This window comes from Austrofundulus limnaeus, unplaced genomic scaffold, assembly GCF_001266775.1.
Source record: "Austrofundulus limnaeus strain Quisiro unplaced genomic scaffold, Austrofundulus_limnaeus-1.0 Scaffold1748, whole genome shotgun sequence".
Lineage (NCBI taxonomy): Eukaryota > Metazoa > Chordata > Actinopteri > Cyprinodontiformes > Rivulidae > Austrofundulus > Austrofundulus limnaeus.
Window position 1 is genome coordinate 285 of NW_013954150.1, and position 21,967 is coordinate 22,251.

Consider the following 21,967-nt stretch of genomic DNA (forward strand, 5'->3'; position numbering starts at 1 on the left):
ACTACCTGTGGACTGCTTATGTATACACACATGTGATAAAAAGGTCACCCCTGGCCCCATAAGCTAAAATCTCAATTTCTAAGTACTAAAATTCAAATGCTTCAAAAGTCCACAGGCATCCTTCACATTTTTATCTTTACAGAGAAAACGCACATTTATATCCCTTAAATAACACTTTTGACCGTAAACACAATTTCAAAGGATGGCAGACATTAATAACATATGACACTCCCTTTATTGGTGAGATGGATCTTGTACCGCATAAAAGAAGGCAGACCAGTTCATCAATTCAGTGTTGCTTGTATCTAAACAGTCTACTGAGATGGAGAGGATACCTGCCACTGGCGTAATATAGCAAACACCCTTTTAGACTTGTCACGAGGGTCCTAACAGGAAAAGAAAACAACAAAAAATTAGCTTAAGATTTCAAGACTCCTTGTGTGGAAATATGGAAATCGCTTATCTTACCTGTGCTGGACTGCTTCCTTGTGTATTGGAGTTCGTCTTTGTGGGCACGAGGAGGTCGAGAGCAGCTTTCCAGCCCTGCTGAGGCAGTGAACCGTCACCTAGCGCAGGGATAACACCTGGATCCACATTCTCCTTACCCACAGAGATCCAGGGACACCAGTCCCTGTGCTGAGCGAGGGGGTCAAAGGCTTTCTTGGGCAAATGGTCATCCTGAAATAATAGTGTTTTTTTTAAAGGGGCTATTGCTATAATAAAAGTAAGTTATTCATTCAGGAGTAACATTGGGTCTTACTGGACCACCAGAAGATGAAAGGCACAAGCGTTTAGGAGGGTGAAGACCGGCAGCGCCGTCAGTCCCCGAGGCATCCCCCTGTCCTCGACTTCGAGTTGCAGGTCTCTTTCCCCTGACTAAAGGACTTGGCATTTCTTCATTGGGGGTGGGCGAGTCTCGGTTTTTGGTGCGTGACGCCACAGGAGAGGAGGTTCCCTCACCCTGCACCATAAACAAACACCTTGTGAACAAACAGTCTTTATGGTTTGAATTAAAACAGTGATGCAGACAAAGAAAAACAAAAACACTTTTCTAGCTGACCAATACTCATTAAGCTTGCCTGGTCAGAGCGAGTGCAGTCCTGGCTCCTAAGCTTCATGCGACACGGAGTTGATGTTGGAGTGGCAGACGCAGAAGAGTCTCCCGGGACATCGTCACTGCCCACCGACGCAGGTCCTGCAGCTTGAGCGGAGTGTCCTGTAGTGTCTGGTGACGCCTCTACGTCACCTCCAAACCCTTCTAGCTGGTGGAAGTTCCACAAGCCCACCTTCCGCATACAGTAGGAGCAGGTGAGGATGGGCAGACTCATGGCATGCAGAGCTGAGCTATGATGAAAGAAAAGTTATTTGTCCCATGTTTCTTACTCGTCTCTTCTGTCTGAACGCAGCGGGAGTAATCACAAAGTCATCTCACCTGGCTTCCCAGCCACAAAGGGAAACAATGCAAGCAGCCACCTGGACAGCCAAAGGCTCAGAGGATGGAGTGTCTCCCTTTCTTTTTTGTTCTTTTTCAATCAGATGCAGCACAGCACTGATGACATCTTCTGTCAATGACTACAAGAAAACAATATTTTGGTAAAGCGAAATCAAACAGATCCGGTTATAATGTTAACAAATGTGACCCTGATTTATCAGGCTTTTTTCATGAAATTTTCAATGCACCTTTTGCATTTTGAAGTGAAAGTAGTGGTTGTAAACAAAACACTTTACCATGAATTGTAGCTTCTCTGGCTTCATGGCGGGCAACTGTTGAGCAAGAAGACAAGCACTCTGGAAGCGCTCCAAAAGTGAATTAAGAAGCACTGATGGTTCAGAAGCTGGAACCAGCCAGAACCGCTCTGGATTAAATAAAACAAAAACATTTATTTATTACAGCAGCGATGCTGTAATAAATGCTTGCTACTATTTCAGCCGTTCTGCTATGCTTGTGTAATAAATATTTATTATATGCAGCTACATGGTGGCACCTACCTGGACATGGAAAGTCAGGCCAAGGACAAAACTTTTCATGCTGTGTCTGAAGCTGTCTGGATATTTCTGCGATTCGAGTTTCATCTATTTAAGAGAAAAACACACACTTAATCGTTCAAATGAAGCGTGCAGCTCCACTGCCCAGGTGGATTATTCCAGGTCTGACAATATTTCCTTGTAGTTTAATGTTTTGCTTACATTTTTCAAAGTCTAAACATGGTTGAAGGGATGCACACAGGAAAGCCTGGCAGCTGGAGCACTTCAGCATGTCATTCCCAACGTTGATCCAACCATATCTGGCGCACATGAGAGGGGACAGTATGCGTGGCTTGCCTGCCCATTTCGAACAGTGAGATGCTAAGGAAATTTGTATTTTACATTACTTGAAATAAAAGAGATCTAAGCCTGAATGATGCATTTATTGTGAGATGATTGTAATGTGAAACACAGACTGTAGGGATGTTGACATTTCATCAGCAGCTGCTGCCATTTTCTTCCCAAACTGCTGTGACCAGATTTTGCAAGGCTGCTCTGTGAATTTGCTTATAATTTCCTCCTGCTTCGTTATTTCTACGAATTTCAACAAATCGGGCTGCCGTCAGGTAGTTAGCTACAGCCTCGTCTTCCAGTTTTTAATTTTTGTTGATGCGTTTTGAAGAGACAATTTTTTGAAAAGAGGATCAAAGTAAATCACCCGAGTTTTTTAGTGACCCCTTAAAGAGATAAGCTGCCATGAAGAACATTATTTTATCTGCTCTTGTTCCAAATTTGATAATGATTTGAAACGTCGAAGTATGTTTTTATAATCCAGAACAGTGCTTGTTGCAAAGTGTTTTTGATGCTCGTCTTCGTCACTTGACACATTTAACACGCTGTGATTGGTTGAGGAGTTTTGTTTACAAAACAGATGACCACATGGTTTTTAAATTGTTTTAATTTCCTTACTTTCTAAGACAAATTAAGTTGATTTGATGCTACAGTTTGCCTTGTATTGTTATTTTATACCTTTTCTGCTACTTTTGAATTGGTCATTATTAAGTTTTATTAGTTTTTTAGGATACAAGATGCTTCCTACAAAAACCAGAATGTGAATCTTTTCCTAAAATTTCATGGCGATATCTTGAACACTGAGRAAGTTATGAGCAAAAWTAGAAAACAGCAAGRTGAAATGGTCACAAAGACCCCATTGGTTCTGCTGTGAACTGCAGCAAGAAAACATGAGCTGATTTTACCTAAACAAACATCAATAACTTCCCTCATACTTCAGATAATCACATGATTTTGGTGTTATTTTGTATGGTTTGAAATGGTATTTTGGAATCCGCTGTCAGATTTCATATTGGTGTAGGATTAAACATTTATCCACATCCCTACAGACTGGGTGGCTCGTACTTGATTGCAACAAGAAAAGGATATTGAATATGATTCCACTCGAGAATAAAAAGCTTCTTTGTTGGTTGCCTCGCAAGGTGCTTGTGTGTTGGTTTTTGCATCAAGAACTTTTAGTTCGCCTTGTCCACTGATACACAAAAAGAGGAAAACAAATGTACCGACAGATATATTATAATATGCATTACGAAAACAACTAAATGAATGGAATTAATATATTTCCTTTTTTTTTACACGTTCTCATTATTTCCAATAAATCTAAGTGACATAAGACGAAAATGAGCCGTTAGGCTAGGTGGCTAACTCAAAAAAGCTAATGGTAACGTCCATATAAAGTGCGTGTGTTCAAAACGAATATAGCCACCTGTGCAGACCGAGGTCCGGTGATGATACTCCTTCGTTAAGAAGCTCACGAACTTTCTCCGGAGAAGCGATAGAAGACTTGTGTTGATTAGAATTACCAAGACGACTTGTACCGTGAGTCGCCGCCATGTTCGACGTCAAAGGTGCACCCCCGGAAAATTCACCCCGAAACAAGTCGTTCCGCTTCACCCCGAAACAAGTCGTTCCGCTTTTCAAAAACCGGTGGGAATTTTGCCACTTTTCATAGACTTGTAGGTAAATAGTGTAAAAAATGTTTTATTTTTATATTTTGGCATTTATTTCTTTTTTTTTCATACATGAAACAACAAAAAAATAAATATAACTTGCTAACGTAATAATGCAAATTATTTAACAATTTACCAAAAAATAAAAGGTGAACTTATTTCCACTTTCAGTTTTTGCAAGTATGACTGTATTTTTGGTCACTGAACTTCTCCAGATTTCTGTTGTTTAAAARAAAAATGCAGCCGCTGACGCAATGTCCTAGTAAGAAGCTCTGTGATTGGCTAAATGTGTGACGTGACGGGACAGTACGGGTCGGGGTAAATTTTGTGAATGGCTTCCAGCCTGCCTAAAATGTGAAATGAGACATTGCGCTTTAGTTWTTGTTGGKTTTTTTTTTTTCTTCGATGTGACATCCAGAAGGACTGATTTGTAACGGAGAAAACGATGTTGAACGCGGAAGGGGTTGACAGTTCAGACCAGCTGAATATATTTGAGAAACTGTCTAGTAGCAGGCCGCCGCAAGCAGCTATGCTAGCAGGTTAGTCAATAACATTAGCATGCTATGCTATCAACAATGCATTTTAACTTTATCATAGCCGCCGTGCTCAACATTCAAATCAGCATTAACACTGTTAATGTCACATCTGGATGCCAGGAAACCCAGAAATTATTTACCACTAGTGACTTTGATGGTTTCAAGCTAGCAGCAGCAGCTGTCAAGCTTTGTTGGAATAACATTTTTTTCTTTAGAAAAGCGAATATTTGACATCAAACAGGTTATATATTACTAGGAATTTAAAACTTTTTTTGTTTGATTTGGTTATTGCATTGAGCAGCATAATGTACTGGTAAAAGACAAGTTTTTGTGGTCTCATGATGCACTTTTTATTTCACAAATCATTTAAACCTTAACTTCTTAAGATTAAAAAAGTTCTATATTGTTGTCTTTTATATTKGCATACAAGTTCAGTTTTTTTTAGTAAATAAACAACAAAAGAGCTGTTTCATTTTTTGCAATCCCATAAACCAGTTGTAGCAAATTTCATGTTTTGTTAATTATTTTTAGTCTCCCACCCACATTTTAACATCTGGATAATATCTATCCCCATCATCTTTTGCTCTTGTTCAAGTGTTACTTTTTGTTTTTCAGGTTACCGAACGCCCCCTGCCCGCAGTGGACATCGCTGTGTTGCTGATAATGCCAACTTATATGTGTTTGGAGGTTACAACCCCGACTATGATGAGTCAGGCGGCTCGGAAAATGAAGACTATCCACTGTTCAGGGAACTGTGGAGGTACCACTTTGCTACAGGCTGCTGGCAGCAGATGCACACAGAGGGCTACATGCCCACAGAACTGGCATCTATGTCAGGTACTCTTTATTTCTTGTTTCTCCTTGAATAACATTTTCGTTTTGAATATATAAATAAAACAAGTAATAAAATTTAATTTATTGTTGCTGTTTCTTCAGCTGTTTTGCACGGTAACAACCTTCTGGTGTTTGGTGGAACCGGGATCCCTTTTGGTGAAAATAACGGCAACGACGTTCACGTTTGTAACGTCAAGTACAAGAGATGGTCGCTGCTTAACTGTCGAGGGAARAAGCCTAACAGAATCTATGGACAGGTACGCACAAACTTTCCTAGAGTCAAAAAGTGGCAGTAAATTTTGATTTGTTTCATAATCTGCAACAGTCTGCCCCTTGAAGGAGTTTCAAAWTTGTGAGATCAGAGCTTGATATCTTTCCCCTCTGCAGGCAATGGTCATTATAAATGGCTTCCTGTACGTGTTTGGGGGCACGACAGGTTACATTTACAGCACAGACCTGCACAGGCTAGACCTGACCACCCGGGAGTGGATCCACCTCAAGCCCAACAATCCCCCTGGTGACCTGCCTGAGGAACGGTATGGTGTTAGGATTCAGGAATACATTACAGAAGCTAAACACTATGTTTTAAAAAAAATCACTGATATAAACTGGTGTCACATTTGCCACAGGTACAGACATGAAATAGCACAGGATGGACAGAGGATTTATATTCTGGGAGGGGGAACTTCTTGGACATCGTATCCTTTGGATAAGGTACTTTATTCTGGTTATTCTCCAAATATGTGGAAATTTACGTAAGAAATGCTAATGAAAATGGAAAAATCTTTCCCTTTGGACTTTTTTTTCAATAGATACACGCCTATAATCTAGAGACAAATTCCTGGGAGGAGATTACAACTAAACCCCATGAAAAAATAGGTCTGTAATTGTCACGTTATTTTTTAAGCTGTCTCAGTTCTCATGTACAGAATTCTCAAATGCTCCTGCTTTCCACAGGGTATCCTGCTCCGCGAAGATGCCATAGTTGTGTTCAAATACAGAATGGTAAGAACAGCTAACTTTGTAATACAGCTTGTCTCACTTTATAAAAATACGTGTTTCATTTTGACCTCCTTCTTTATAATGCATTAACTTGTTTTTTTTTCTGTTTTAGATGTATTTATTTGTGGGGGCTACAATGGGGAGTTGATATTGTCGGATCTGTGGAAGATCAACCTGCACACTTTCCAGTGGAATAAGCTACCAGCAGAGATGCCTGAGCCAGCCTACTTTCATTGTGCTGCAGTTACACCGGTTAGCCCTCTTCTTGCCGTTTCCTTTCTGTTTAGCTACACGTGCATGCCTGTTAAGTTTAAAATAGCAACATAACCCTGAGTTTTGGTCAGAAAGTGATTTTCAGGGGTAAGCAAAAACACAGTGATCCCTGCTGGTCAGATCTGGATATTGCACTGATACTAATGTCCACTTTGACCTCTCCCTCCAGCTAATAGGTAATCAAGACAACGCTTTGCCTTTTTTTTGCTAATATTTTGTTGTTTTTGTCTCCAGGCTGGCTGCATGTACATCCACGGTGGTGTAGTGAACATCCATGAAAACAAGAGGACTGGCTCTCTGTTTAAGATCTGGCTGACTGTTCCCAGCCTGCTGGAACTTTGCTGGGAGAAGCTTCTCAAGTCTTTTCCTCACTTGACTTCTCTCCCCACCTTTCATCTGTTTAACCTGGGGCTCACGGAGGAGCTTGTAGAACGCTTGAAATAAGCACAAAAAAAGAGAGAAAAAAAGAGAAAAAAAATGGAGGCATGGTCAGGCTGGGACAGACAGCGAAAAAGATGAGATAAAATATGATTTAACCCAGGTTTTGGGAAAGTACCCGGCTCCTCCCCTGCCTGACGTAGCCCCACCTTAAAACCAAAAAACAATGGGATGCCTTTTTTTATGTTCTATTTTTTCTAGTGGAGGTGGACTGTATGTAGAATTTTTTATGGATTTTACTCAAACCCCTCCAAGTCACCACTGCTTCTTAGAGTTTGGATTCACAGCTTCAACAAAACTGACAGTTTAAAAAAAAAGTTTATTTTGCCACGTCAAGAAGTCAAACACTGTCATTGTAAATCAGCATCCTCCAGGAACTTCAAGGATTCAGCGAAGAAAACTAATAGATGTATATTTATTTTTAAGGACTTTGGTGTTTTTTTCATGAAGAAATTGCTGTTTGCACATCGTTTCATATATTTGCAGGTATTTACTTATTTAATAGATTCTATGTGCATGGATGACCACAGCAAGAATACCAGACTAAAAAGGGAGCAGGKTTTTTTTTTCCTCCATTGTTTCATCTTCTGACATTTCCTTCTAAAAGTGGACTTTTCTTGCCGAAGGTTTTATGATCATCAGAAAGTTAGGGACAGAATTCTGGTCCTGGAAATTGTTCTTGAATTTTTAACACATGGCTGCCTGTGTCCATAGATTTAAAAAAAGAAAACAAAAACAAAGCTGGGAAACTTTATTTTGCATGCCTTGGAAAGATTCAATGGTATTTATTAGTGGTAAATTGTCTTAGGCATAGAACCACTGTGCTTTTCATTTGCATAGTCTTTAATGCGTTCTTTTTTCCTGCTGCTGCTTTTGTTCATTTTGCATTATTTATAAAACACTTGCTAAAATAAGTTTAGTTTCTACCCCATAAAATCCCCTCCTGTGTTCTTTTACAGCTTTCATTTGTAAACTACATATCACTGTGAATTTGGTGCTCTTAAAAAATAACACTACATGTTTTTATTTTAATAAAGAATTATTTTACTTTATCATTTATGAGTTTTACCTGGGAGATGAAGTAGCTGGCATTTCCAAACACATGTTTATACTGCAGTGCCTTTCCTCAACCTTGTAAACGTATTTTACAATGGAGGCAGTGCAAGACTTTTTTTGCATGCATTTCTAGCCAAAATTTAAACATTTCTTTAGCTTCAAAAAGGGGAAATCTGATGAAAATGCAGCATAGTGAGTTCAAATCTTCAGATACCTGATGCCAAATAATGTTGCAGCTTCTCAGTCTGGTTTTAAAAAAAGAATTTCAATCGATAAGATTTTGCCAAATTGGATGCCCCAAAAGACTTGAATCTGAATTTTTCTTTTTTATTTCCGCCTTTTAGTTTCTGCATGGTATACCTTTTCTTTAAACAAATCTTTACAATCAAAAAGCTGTTTTACATGTTTCCACTAAAATGTTGTACAGCAGAATTTTATGGATGTTGTTAGGTCTGTCAATAAAATATGTCATTAATAACTGTTTGGTTTGACTAATGTTTATTATTAATTTAAATAAATGTCCTTTTACACTTTTAAATCAGTTTATTATATTTGGCATGACAATTTACAATTTCCAAAAGTCACTTTTACATCCAACATATAGAAGTTACAAAAATGGCAAGAACTAGAACATTTTGAAGCATACAAAACAATGAAATATAATAAGTGCTATTTATTTCCAGCTCAGTGATAACGTTCAATTTCCCGTATTCTGTGCCTCTAAACTTGAACCACCCATAAACGACGAGTGAATTTCTATAGAAATAGGACTCATATTCCTCCAACACTGATCAACATGAACGTGGAGAAGGAGCAAAGTAGTAAAGAGCCAAAATGATGAGATAAACCGCCACTAGAGCTGTGCCTGCAAGCAAAACAGAGGAATAACATCTGAGAATGAACAGTAATTTTATATGTATAAAAAACCCATTAGGTTATGTGGACATTAATAAAAGTAACATTTGAACATGAAACCCACCCTGGAAGTAGTCACATTTTCCATCCATGAAGATGTAATTGACCAGAATGACGCTGAAGATGCTGGCCCAGAGATGGATATCGCTGAACACCAGCACAAACCCAACATCCTGGGGTAAAAAGGGTTGCAAAGATTACATATAAAAAAGGTGTACCACGTATAAAACCATAATCTCAAAGAAATGCACTGAATCAGAATTAGCTTTAAAATTTTCCAAATGTCCACAATATACAGCATTAGTACCTCAATCCTATTCTAACATTGTCAACATACAAATAACATTAAAAACAAGTTACTTACATAAAACGCATTAAAAAGGATGAGAAGTGGAATCTGAATCATGCAGACCTGCACAGCAATACAACTACCTACTTCAAGGCTGAAAAAAAAAGGATATTTACACAAACAAACAGCTTAAATCAGATCTTTATTTTTTTCTAATGCAATCTGACCATGTTTTAAATTACAGTGTAGTGGGTTGTTAGAAGAAAAACAGAAAGGGTGAATAACTATTGTAATATTTTTGTAACTTAAACCATGCAGTGTTCTCTAACCTCAGGCTAATGTTGTTTTGCAGAGCAAACTGGATCCCGTTGACAATCTCAGGAAGTTCCGGCACCATGGCCAACACGGTGACTCCGATGAAGTACTGCGACACAACAGGAGGCATCTCAGTTCAACAAACACAATCAGGCTTTTTAAACTTAAAATAATAATAATAATTTTCAAAAAACTAAAACACCTGAGAGATGGTGGAATGGGTCAGAATGGGCTCAATATTTTCAGTGCAAAGGTCAGCGCAGCATGTCATCAGCACTGTGGCGGCAATCAGCACCACCAGAGCCCTCCAACGAGACCAATGCACAAAGTGGTGACCTGCTGGAGACCACACGTTTCAGGTCAATAAAGGTCTGAGCCAGCTCAAAACCACGTGGTTAGTGGTGACCACCCCAGTGGGCTTGCAGGAGCATACTAACCGTGTACGTGACCCCCGTGTCCGTCGCTAATTTGAATATCATAGATGTGGGAGTGGGTCTTTAGTGTGAAGATGAGGCCGATCAGATATGAAGCAGGGAGCAGGACAGATATAGTGTACACAAGAGGCCTAGAAGAAAGAAAAAAAAACACTGATGAGGTGGCTGCTGAAAATGTGAATTCATGTCTGTTGGCAGCATTTGGACTTACTCGATATTGGACAGAATCAAATGTGGGTCCGTTTGACTCTGCTGAAAACACAAAAATTAAAGCAAATGGTTTTGAAATCAAACACACACAAAAAAAAGTGTCATTCTGTAAAAAGTAAAGTTGATCCAAAAAGAATAAGCTGCCCACCACGTAGTAATGACAGTCCTTACAGATGAAGGGTGCACTGGCGTTGCCCGGAATATTAGAGCAACTTTCACACACCAGATTCCCAAAGACCTTTGAGAAGAGGGTGGGCGCGAAAACACCTAGGCAAGAGTCAAGTGTTAGACGCACCAAACATAAAACTGTATAAAAATGTGTTGCCTGAGTCACTGCCACTTACCCCCAATGGATATGAAAAGCAAAGCTGAGCCCACACCAGCTGAGCGGCTGTTAAATCTCTGCTCACTGTGCTTAATGCCACCGACAGTCATACAAATCCCCTGCAGACGTTCAAGAAAACAAAACAAATTACACCAAGAGGTTCGTGAGTCAGCATCGGTTTGGACTAATGTGTTCTCCTGCCTCCGTGACACTCACAGGTATGAACAGTATGCACCCCAGCAGCGTCCCAGTGAGCGCAGCTTTGACAATCTCTTCGTAACATTTGCTGCCAGCTCGATGGCCCCGCAGCAGTGCAGTGATATAAAATGTCATCTCTGCGATGGAGCCAAATGTAGCATTCACCACTGCTCCCACTGCAAAGTTACTCTGTGCAGAAAGGCTGAAGAGAGGACAAAAATCAATTAAACCCAAGTCCTTAATCACCGATTTGTTAGAGACAAAAACGTAAATACGTCACCTGGCTATTCCCATGCCAATATAGTAGGACAGGGGGATGATGGAGGTAATGGCTATGGTGAATATCGTCTCTGCACTGAAGTATTTATGCTGCCGATCAGCGTAGCCAATGACCAAAGTCATAAACACCAATGGTAGCAAATCTTAAGGGAGCATTTTGTCAAGGAGAACAAACAAAACAGAAATCTAAAAGAAATACATTTATTAAAATTATGATAGTGAAATTAAAATCAACTGAAATCCTAGTATGACACTATGATCCTAGCACAGCAACATCCCCCACCCTTTCTTAAAGACATCTCATATTATGACAGATGTTAATACTTTTATTTTAAAAATTGATGACTCTTGTTACCCTCTAGTACTACAACCTTGAAAGGATACTGAGAGCAAAAATGTTGATTCCTTGCACAGTGTATTTGTAGTAATACATATTAAAAGCTTGGTAACAACACAGGATGACTCTGGTCTCGCACACAACGGTCTGGAAAAAAGAGAAACAAAATGTTTCAGTGTGAACAGTTCAAATAAACTGGAGCTAGACAAATAGCGTACAGAAATCAGATGAATTTAAATACTTTGCACATCCCTTTATCTCCATATATCTATGCAAGCCTGGTGGGTTTTAGTACCTTRTCTAGTTTGTGGATCTGAACTTCTTCAGGTGCCATGAGGAGGACAGTGGTCAGGACGCGACCGTTCATTTTTGCAACAGGGATGGTGAAGACTAGCATCCAGGAGAGGACACATGCGAGGGAGTGGACGACAGCCAGCACAGGGTAACCCAGAAACAACCAAATATAAGTACTGACCCGACCCTGCAGAAACACACCAGAGATGTAGAAATAAGCCTACAGATAGTACAACGGCTGATTCAAGTCGTTAAGATGTTCTTACCCAGTGCTTTGAYGGTTTTTTGGGAGGCAGAGCTGGGACGTGGACCTCAACAGGAAGAGGRGAAGATACCAGAAGCGGTTCACAGTCCACAGCATCCCGTTCTTGTGGAACGATCTCACAGTTTGTCGGCATTGAGGTGGACCTTCTGACCACAGAACTAGCCTGAAATGATGTTCAGTCGTACAGTTAGTACTCTTTAAAACATGGCACATATTAACTGTCCGGTTTCTTCTTATCTTACCTTCTCTATTGARTTCCCAAACGGCCAAATAAAGAACCGTGCCAACTTGAAGCAAACTTTGCCTGAAATACACAACAGGCATAGTTTAAGATGATGAAGAAGTTCAATGAGTGATGGAGTTTTCAATACATACCGTAAGAAGCACCGCAGATTGTTAGAAACATTACAGGACAAATGAGGATGTAGAACAATGAAACCCACCAGCCGAATAAAAACACATAAGCTATGTTCCCAAAAGTCACCACTGAAGCTGTAGGAGTGGAAACAGAAAAGCACAAGTCRCTATTTTTAATGCAAGAACACTATTTATGTGCGCAAATCAAATAATAAAATAAAAAGACCTTCTTGTTGCTTAACAATGCTAAGATCCGTGTGCAGTTCTTTGTCGATGTCTGATCTGTCTTCAATTGGCTTCTCGGTCACGTTGCCTTTCCATTTTCTGAAGCCAAACTGGGAATAAAAAAAATTAAAAATAAAGTTTTGAGTTGGCACCTTTTTTCCTTTCACTGATCAAGAGATATTTTTGTGAGAAAAAGAAAGAAAAAAAAACGAAGAAAATCTGGTGAAATAATAGTTTCCTAGTAACGTCATCCTTGCCCACCTTGTAGTTGTTAGCCTCTCTGTGAGCCTCAACCTCATTCTCCACTCTGATGGTGGTCCTGGAGGTGCCGTCATGCCACCCTTCCTCATGTCGCGTTGGAGAGGTGCAATGTGCTCCTGTGCAAAAGACAATCCTTTTCAATTCCATTCTAACACCAGATCCTCAACACAACTTTTTTTAAAGACACTCCAAGATTGGGACTATTGGTTAAAATAAAATTTAAAAAAAATCCCATCAAGTTGAGCTATTTTCCTGTCAGGTGGCTTGTTTTTGTAACTAGCTGTAGTGGGATTCACCTCGGTGGACGGCAAGCAAACATTTCGGCGTGAAGTGGCAGAAGTGCTGCGCAGAGGCATCTGGAGAGGGCGTTGCCACGCCCAGGTCTGCATGCTGAGGCCCGAGGCACAGTCTTTCAGGGTGAACGTGCAGTCGCAGCAACCGCTGGGGATGCTCGGGGTCACAGCAGGCCTCTGGGTGAAGAAAAAAAAATCAAGTTGAGGACGGAGAAAGACACGTGGAAGTGTCACGGAGTGTGTGAGACGAACAGAAACCTCATGGGAGTCATGCAGTGTCCTACTCAAGCTGTTAACTACAATCTGCCAAGACTCATCACATTACTAATGCATTGTTAAGCACAAAGGAGTTTTATTTAATGGTGTGGCGCTAACAGACATGATGGTTACACAACAGGCTGCATAAACATAGGACTTCTCTTTTGATAAGACTGCTTAGTGTGTGAAAAAATTGTGTTTGGAACCAGGGGCTAAGCAATAATTTTCCCCATTAAGTTAACTAACTAACTAACTAAATCTTACAGCATCTATGTTGCAATATTTAAGCAAGGTAGACAATCTAAATCAGTCGTTCCCAAACTTTTTTATCTTCTGACCCACAAAATATTCATGGCAAAAACTTGTGACCCCAAATATAACTGGTCTGAGTACACGAACTTTTTTAATAACCCTAAAAACAAAAGGCTACACGAATATAAATACTTATTTATACTTATTTTGTGTTTTTGTAATAATTATAGGGAAAATATTACATCACCAATTATTTTATTACCCTTTAAATTGACTTCTGAAGTGCAGTGGTTCCCAAACGTTTCAGCTTTTGACCCACAAACTAACAGTAGCAGAGACCTGTGCCCCCAACTATTTTTGGATGATAAACATTTGTATCAGGTCAACTAAACATGGCCATAGTAACAAAATTTATTATTCTACATTTATACATTTTAGGTAACAACTAAGGCAAAAATGTAATCAATTCAGAAAATCTTTTCAGGACCCCACCTTGATGTTTCAGGACCCCACTTTGGGTCCCGACCCCAACTTTGGGAACCACTATAAATGAGTGTAGTTCATCATCCTTACATGCTTGTTTGATAGTTCAACCTGAATGATGCTGTACCTCGTGGAAATTTGAACAGAAACAGCCCCTTAAACTCAGTTTAAATAGTTACAATTTTGTAAAATAAAGAAATAAATAAATAAAAATAAAAAAACAGAAAAGGAAAAAAGAAAGAAAAAATAAAGTAACTTAGCTACTTGTCTTCATTAGTTTTATTTACATGGTAGAAAACCACGCAGCGCAGGTGTTTTTAATTAGCAAGTTAAAAACCATTAATTTCGCAGAAATAAAGACAAATAAATTCGTGAAGTTTTGTTACCACCTGTGGATTCAGCCACTGATCTTCTCCGCAGGTGGTCCACGTCCCCCGGCAGCAGAGAGGACGTTTTACAGGACATGTCGTCTGTTTTAGGTGTTGCTCCTGCGGTGACGCGTCCTCCGGGCTTCGGCCCCTCTTTATGACCGCTGCCGTGCAGCGACTGGCTAATCAGTGGCGTGGAACAGAAAGTTAGTGCTCCTATAATTTACCGTCACTGAAGCCGTTTCTTCACGCTTTTAAACAATGAGTTCCATTTTATCTCTATTTTTTAAAGATTTTAGTCTTTTAGCTAACGCACTAGTTGTATTTTCACGAAAAAKTTTGTAGTTAATTTATTCATATTTCTCAAACTCTCGGACTTTGAATTAAAATGCAACTTTAGCGCCCCCTGGTGGTTTATTGTAAATAATGCAACAAGTTGCTCAGGCCAGCAGGAAATTGTTCACTTTTTTTGTCATGTTTAACCATCAAATTTATTTATTTATTTATTTATTTAAATGTAGTCATTTTGCTAATGCACTAGCTAAAAAAATGTTATCTCTTAAAACTGGTCGGACATTAAAATTTTAGTGCCCCTAGTGGTTTTTAGGGTACTGCAACAAAAGCTCTTGCACCTTTTCCTTGTACGTTATATCATTTTAATGCTATTTTAAATACTTCTACGGAGTCCTACTTTAGCTATTTTCTATTGCATAAAATTTGCGTAAATAAWAACTTATATAACTTATCAAATCTCCTAAAACTGGTCAAAAAAGGTATTTGGCTTCCCCTGCTGGTTTAATGATGCAACAGAAAGTAGTTCAGTCCAACAAGCGAAACTGCTACAACTTTTTTTTTTTTTTTTTTTTTTTTTTTTTATCTATATCAGTATCAAAAAAACAATATCAAAATGTGGCATTGTTTTTATTTTAATATAGAGACAAAAAAAACATAGCTTAGCTGTACAGTRAAAAGTGACAGTATTTCATTTACACAAAACGCAACACTGCAAATGTTCTGAATGCAAACAAAAAATAAGCATCAACACATATGAAGCACAGTTTCAAATGAATATATACAACAAGAACAGAAATTTGATAAAAAAATAACACTTTTTTTTCTAAAATGTACAACAAGCAAATAGAAATATACAAGAGCTTATTGAAGGGGGATAAACAGCTCATTGTAGCTTCACTCTTAGAATTTAAATTTTCTCCAAAGCAAACGACAGATGAATTATTGCACCAGGCAACAAAGAAAATAGAAATGATAGGAACATATTTTAGCACGAAAAAAAAAGCTTGATTAGAGTAGCAGATCAATAAAATTGGGGTTGTACATGTTTTGAAGAAATAACATAAAATTAAATCATTACAAAGGGAAGCTGAGAAACTAAAATGTCACCTTTTTTTTTTACTTAACACAGTTTTAGTTCTGTTTGAAAATCTAAGTACAAATAGCACCTCAAGGTAGTTGTAAGCACAAATAGTGATTAAATGGAAGTGGAAAGGGAGAGAAGGAGCTTTAAAATATAAGACAAGAGAAATGAATTGGTTCGATTATCTTTTGAGACTGAGCTCATTTTAATGCTGAGCTGGAACCAAGACGTTTCAGCACATACACATGTTTCAAGCCATGTACAATTTAGCTGCCTCATCTGTTTAGTCTCCATGAAATGTTATTCAACACAAAGCAATACGTTATTCCTTCCATTTTTCTGAGAAAAAAAAAATCTGTCGTGCACAAAGACACAGAAAAATAAAAAGAAATAAAACACACTGACCAGGTTTTGATGCATTTTAGTAAGAGTCTCTGAAAGTTTCCAGCACTTTTTTTGTTTGCTCTGTTTCCCACGAAGCAGTTTTAAAAATCAGAGTCAGCATCCATTAGCTCTGCCTCCATTAAATTGGTCCGGGAGTGGATGGGTCCACAGCCGGCCCTGCGACCAGCCGGGACCCGGGCCACGTGAGCCATTCTGTCTGACAGCCCGTCTAGATCCATCTCTTCAGGACGGAGTGCGGACCCCCTGGGCTGCCAGTTGGAGTTTGAGGGGTGGTAGCGTGGCCTGAGGCCCAGATCTTCAGGACAGTCGATATGGGTCAGAGGGTTGGGCAGCAGCTTGTTGCTGTAGCTGCCCTGGCACTGCAGGTAGTGGCACCGCTCCTCGCAGCGCTGAAACTCTGAGCACGACCCCGGCAGGACGTCGTCCTCCATCCTCTGCTGCTGCCTCTGCTGCAAGCGCAGGTTCGCGACCAGGCTCGGGTGGCAGGGAAGCTTCGGCAGCCGGGGCACCGAGCTGCGACCAAACTCGCGCTGGTGGTGAGTCTCCTCAACCGGACGCACGTCCTTCCTTTTTTTCTTCTTCCTCTTTTTCCTCTTTATCATCTCGGGGGAAATCTCAGCCTCCACCATCCACAACCTGTTCCTCTCCTCTGGAGGTGGCACTGTTGGAAAAATAAATATATAAACAGTTTATTAATGACAAGAAGCACAGCCATGTGTAGAGTTACAAAGTTTATCTGGCTAATTCTAAACCAAATGTAGCATTTTGGTAAAACAKCTCCAGGATCTCACCTGGTGTCCCGGTGGGAGTGACCGAAATGTCTTCAGGCAGGATAGCTCCTCGTCTGGCAACCATCTTTGTCACATGCTGCGCCCATGCTGATGACATTTCATTGGATGGCTCGTTGAGCTCGAAATTGATTCCAGCTATGACAGAGAAAATCCCAAACTAATAATTAGTTTTTGGTTCAATAAGCTCATGGTGGCTCAGTACATCAGTTCAAACCTCCCCTTAAGTGCCACTCACCCACTGGGCCGTCATGAGACACAGTGTGCATGCTGAAGGACAGCTCCTTCTCCGGGTCCTTGTGGAGCTCCTTTCTCATTGCAAACGCCTTGGCAATCATCTTGCTCTTCTTTATCCTCTTAGGCTCGTTGTCGCTGCGGCCGATGATCCTGGTGAAGGACGGGACAGAGAGACGGCCGCAGATGATGGACTTGTGAGTAAAATCACAAATGGTGGGCACCAGCCCGCTAAAGCACAAACCTGCTAATTGCGGACCTAAAACTTTAGTTTGTGCTTTAGCGGGCTTACTAATTTTTATAATTCATAAGCAGACTTGCACTTTCTAAAATCAAAATRCAGTACCRCTAATAACTAATTATCTACCAGTCATCATTATCCTGAACAGCGGAAGGTATGGCTGTCAATGAATCACAACACACATGATCTATCCAACAGCATCCCTCCCAGATAAACACACTTATTGGTATTCATCCTTGCTAACTGTTGCTTTGGGTCACGGTTCTCATTTCCCACAATGCTTTGTGTCTGCTTACGTAGCAGGAAGGCAATGTTTAGAACTCCCTGTCCCAGCAAAAACAGTTAACGTTTGTAATCCATACTAAAATTTTGTATGTATTGATTTATTTTACTTTACAATCGGAGCTCCTTTTTTCAAAAAAAAAAAAGTCTAAACGCTGGAGCTCAATACTTGAAGTAATTGGTCGAAGCAATCGACCAAGGGGAAATGATTTAAAGATGTTATGCTGATGAAGACTGACATCTAGTGGTCAAATGGAGCAACTACATGGAAAACTTTAAAATCCAAGCTCTTATTTTGAAGTGAAGATAGTTTCCTGTACTCCTTCGTTTCCCACCACAAATCAAATCCGTCATGTACCCAGAATGCATCGCTTCAGTTTTCCAATAAGCAGTTTTAAAATTACTTTATTGATACTTCTTTAATGAAAAATCTACAACAAACAAACACTAGTAAGTGTCAAATTGAACTTGCGCTATAAAATTAGCTTCCACTAGTTTTTCTATGGCATAAGTGCTTTTGAAGTTGCGGACCTAAATATTTTCATAAGAGCTTTAGAAAATGTGGAGCTAATTTTTGGATTAGCGCTGCCCACCACTGAAAATCATTAAAATAATGCGAACCTAAAAGAAAGCTCCATACTTGGCAACGACAACAAAACAAACCCGGAGATTTGCTTACTTGCACCAAGTGCGTTTCCAGATGAGGATGGTGGCTTTAGTCCAGACCCAGGTGCTCATGGCGATTCCTGTCCCAAACATGGAGAACAGGTTAATCTTCTCCACCATCAGGCTGGGACGGTTCTTAATGGTGCATTCTGGGATGGGCTTGTTGGCTTGGGATGCGATGGTCACGTTGGCCTCACACCTGTTGGAAACAAACAGAGACGTGTTTGATCTAAAGGGCCACACGACTCAAACGCCACAACTCTTAAATAAAATTTTTTTTTATAAAATGTGAAAGCGGAGGAGGGTTCTAAGGAGGAATCAATGTACAGCTGCAACAGCAAACGCTAAAAACAAAGCAAATTGTGGAATATAAGCCCAAAAAACTTACAGTACGTATTCTCTGAAGCTCCTCTCCCATTCGGCCTGATTGAAGAAGTCATAAAAGTGGCAGCCAAATGTGATGAAAACAAAGCCAAAAGCAAGGAATCCAAATATACCTACCGTTAAAAAAAGAGAACACGTTGTTATTATTATTATTACACACAGCCATAAACTGGGAGTGAAACACAAGAGGTGTTGCCAAGCTTATTTTTATTGCACATTTTAAAATTAAAAGAACAGAAAGATGGAACTCAGTCTGTTCATTTGCTCATGTACACAGGACATTTTCCTATCATACTGAGGCATTAGACGTGTTTACATTCTTTGCTCATTTTGCCTGCAGCTTTAGACAAAACATTAGCTTTCAGTGACAGTTAGGGTCACGTTTCAGCTCTTGATTTTTCGATAACAAAAGGGGAACAGAACTCACCGAGCCTCAGCATTGTCTCGTTGATTTTGCTGGCAGCTTTCTCACTCAGCAGTCCTGGGTGGTTACTCTTGATGGAAAACAAGGTCATGACTCCTGCAATAAGCAATTAATTCAGTCCATATTTTTATTGTTTTGTTTTAGTTAATCAAATATGACCAAATGGTGCAGATGACACGCACCCCGAATGAGGAAGTAGCCGCCAACCACAAGCACCACTCCAATAGGTGCCAGCACAAACCCAGCTCGGAATCTGTAGTTTTTATAGCCGACAAAACAGATCCCACTCACTGAGTCTCCATCCACCTTTGGGGCAACAAGATGTGAACGAAAGATGTCAAAAACCCAACAATTTGATCGGTTTTAGTTTGTTTAATACGAACCTCAGCAATGGCGAGGATGGCCACAGTGAGAACGAAGGGGACGGACCAGGTGACCATGTGGAAGTAGGAGGTCCGACCTGAGAGGGGCTGGTGAGTCGTGCCCAGAGCTTTGAAGGACGTGTGCCAGGCGTAAGTCAGCATGACAAACCAAATCACACCGGACATCAGCGAGTAATAGACGATAATGAAGATCGTGACGCACGACAGAGTTTCTGAGGACCTGCAGGGAGCAGAACATTAGATGCAGCTATTGATGACTTCATATTCATTTTTTTTTTGTTCATTTCACTTCCAAATACAAGACTGGGCCTCTCGAACTCACGAGGGCTCGCCGAGCCGCATGGTGTTGTCGCTCTTGCACACGATCTCTTTGCGCGCTCCGTCCAGGAACTGGGCCAGCCAGCCGATGCTGCCCACAAAGAAACAGGCATTGATGTAGAAAAGAATGACGGCCGGGTAGCGGTTGGAGTTTTTCCAGTCAGCAAGAAATGTGGCCTGGATAAAGACAGAAGCGTAACAATAGCTAAAATTAATAACATGGAAAGGATGGGTTGTGGACTCTTTCATAGTTGGCTTGAGTTTGTTTGCCTCACCAGGGTGAAAAAGGTGCAGAGCAGTGTGATGGTGCCAAAGTAAGCTATGTAGGCGTGCATGTCGTTGTGCTCCTCTTCGGTGAATAAGGGGTTGTCACACTGGATACCGCAGCCCTCCACATCTTTGTACCAACTGGACTGGATGTCTGTTTTCACCAGCGGAGCTTCACACTGACCCGAAATGTTGAACTTCAGCTTCGTCACCTCGTTCTGAACACAGAAGATGCAAATTAGGTAAAAAAGGGTGGTAATCACCTCTGCTTCCGAGAAACGATAAGTTTCTCATCGGGGATCGATAAATAAAGCATACCGAGCAGCCCACGGGGAATTTGTCGCACTTGAGGAAGTCGGGCCAGCCTCTCTCCCGGTCCACGATGGCGCAGGGTTTCCGCGTCGCCAAACACAAGCTCTTGCTGGGCAGCTCGACTCGGCCGTTTTCACATTTGGGCATGTAGACGGCGCAGAGCAATGGCTGGATGACCGACCAACATCTAGGAGCGTTCCGTAAACCTGGGATATAAAAACAGATAAAAAAAGCAAGTTAGCATCACCGCTGTGGTAATACCCAAAACGTGGAAGGTGAAGCTGCATTTACATACAGAAATACAAGTTCTTAGTTTATTTATGGATGTCACATTACTATATAGATTAATGCCGGCCATGATTAGTGTTTATCAGCTCACATTTTACAAACACAAGAAATCTAAGAGTATTATTTTGGGAATATTTCTCATCTTATTGTTCGTGAAGATATTAAAGAAAATATATGAAAAGCTATTATACAGTTATGTTATTATTGTAATATTTGAGTATAAAAAACAATGGTGGGACACCAGGATTTTAATCAATACACACCACCAGTGGTGGATGGAGTACATCAATTAGCACTAAGCTTTAGGAAGGTTACGTATTGACATTGTAGTTTTAACGTTTGTGAAACTCAAAAGTGCACATCAAGAAAATTATATATTCTTATTTTATTACTTATCATTCCACATGCAGTAAAATGCAACTAAAACCAATTATTGTAAGTAATTATTTGGAAATAATGATGACATTATTGCTCAATGCTCTTTATTACCACCATTTAAGAAACTTTAAACATGATGATAATGGTTACAACAACATTTAATTTCCCTTTGGGATTAATAAAGAAATATGAATTTCTGTACTCTCATTGGATGGTTTTATTAGTATCAAAACACCAGGTTTTTATAAATTGTTTGTATAAAATCTAAAAATCAAGTAATGACATGCATTTCTCACCCTGTGATGATTATTTGGTTAAAAAAAACTGCTCTATGTTTAGTCTAATAGTGACAGTCAATGAGCATAACTGACATGTGTAAGTCTACTAAACTTTCACTTTTAGGACAAATTTGTTGTTTTTTATTTTATTTAGAGTAAATTTGAGCTCCCGTGGATGACATTGTTTTTTTTTTTTCAAAACTTTTGCTTACTTATGCTACTTTTGAACATTTTATTCCCAATTCCCTGACATTTTCTCCAAGTTTTGTTCCCTAACTGCCTGAAACATCCCATCACAGATCACTATCACATATAGCTGCACAATTCAACATAATACTGCTATTATAGTACAGTGGTTCCCAAACTTTTTATCTTCTGACCCACAAAATATCCATGACAAAAACTTGTGACCCCAAATATTACTGGTCTGAGTACACAAACTTCGTTAATAACCCTAAAAA

At 39.9% G+C, this 21,967-nt stretch overlaps 4 protein-coding genes across 5 annotated transcripts in view; 1 reads left to right on the top strand and 3 right to left on the bottom strand.

Annotated features, from left to right (window-relative positions):
- Positions 1–212: 212 nt before the first annotated feature.
- On the bottom strand, positions 213–3,908 carry zc3hc1 (zinc finger, C3HC-type containing 1). The gene is made up of 10 exons (XM_014033469.1): positions 3,743–3,908; positions 3,406–3,508; positions 2,188–2,338; positions 1,990–2,073; positions 1,729–1,856; positions 1,433–1,572; positions 1,080–1,344; positions 761–961; positions 469–678; positions 213–386 (listed from the first exon to the last, which is right to left on the bottom strand). The coding sequence occupies exons 1-10, from the start codon at positions 3,868–3,870 to the stop codon at positions 315–317; spliced, it is 1,482 nt and encodes a 493-aa protein (XP_013888923.1). The 5' UTR covers positions 3,871–3,908; the 3' UTR covers positions 213–314.
- Positions 3,909–4,287: 379 nt separating this feature from the next.
- Positions 4,288–8,603, top strand: klhdc10 (kelch domain containing 10). The gene is made up of 9 exons (XM_014033467.1): positions 4,288–4,525; positions 5,138–5,359; positions 5,459–5,613; positions 5,744–5,892; positions 5,986–6,070; positions 6,169–6,235; positions 6,314–6,361; positions 6,471–6,610; positions 6,866–8,603. The coding sequence occupies exons 1-9, from the start codon at positions 4,432–4,434 to the stop codon at positions 7,073–7,075; spliced, it is 1,170 nt and encodes a 389-aa protein (XP_013888921.1). The 5' UTR covers positions 4,288–4,431; the 3' UTR covers positions 7,076–8,603.
- Positions 8,604–8,653: 50 nt separating this feature from the next.
- cax1 (cation/H+ exchanger protein 1) lies at positions 8,654–14,620 on the bottom strand. Of its 2 annotated transcripts, none has more exons than XM_014033466.1 (20): positions 14,505–14,620; positions 13,126–13,299; positions 12,830–12,945; positions 12,570–12,678; positions 12,362–12,478; positions 12,229–12,290; positions 11,988–12,149; positions 11,723–11,908; positions 11,475–11,574; positions 11,092–11,233; positions 10,830–11,013; positions 10,633–10,732; positions 10,437–10,555; positions 10,290–10,327; positions 10,082–10,209; positions 9,847–9,983; positions 9,659–9,753; positions 9,405–9,483; positions 9,105–9,213; positions 8,654–8,990 (listed from the first exon to the last, which is right to left on the bottom strand). In XM_014033466.1, exons 1-20 carry the CDS (start codon positions 14,578–14,580, stop codon positions 8,917–8,919), a joined length of 2,307 nt encoding a protein of 768 aa, XP_013888920.1. In that variant the 5' UTR covers positions 14,581–14,620; the 3' UTR covers positions 8,654–8,916. The 2 variants fall into 2 exon arrangements, with proteins under 2 accessions (XP_013888920.1, XP_013888918.1); XM_014033464.1 differs by having other exon boundaries at positions 9,847–9,980; positions 10,290–10,330.
- A 765-nt stretch (positions 14,621–15,385) lies between these two features.
- smo (smoothened, frizzled class receptor) overlaps positions 15,386–21,967 on the bottom strand; it is an 8,884-nt gene continuing 2,302 nt past the window's right edge. The window contains exons 2-12 of the mRNA XM_014033463.1: positions 20,569–20,768; positions 20,259–20,468; positions 19,988–20,160; positions 19,666–19,885; positions 19,465–19,588; positions 19,286–19,378; positions 18,863–18,971; positions 18,488–18,673; positions 17,290–17,438; positions 17,055–17,189; positions 15,386–16,924 (exon numbers count right to left, since the gene is read on the bottom strand). Of these exons, the coding sequence (XP_013888917.1) occupies positions 16,344–16,924; positions 17,055–17,189; positions 17,290–17,438; positions 18,488–18,673; positions 18,863–18,971; positions 19,286–19,378; positions 19,465–19,588; positions 19,666–19,885; positions 19,988–20,160; positions 20,259–20,468; positions 20,569–20,768 (2,180 nt within the window). The 3' untranslated portion in view covers positions 15,386–16,343. The remainder of the gene's footprint in view (positions 16,925–17,054; positions 17,190–17,289; positions 17,439–18,487; positions 18,674–18,862; positions 18,972–19,285; positions 19,379–19,464; positions 19,589–19,665; positions 19,886–19,987; positions 20,161–20,258; positions 20,469–20,568; positions 20,769–21,967) is intronic.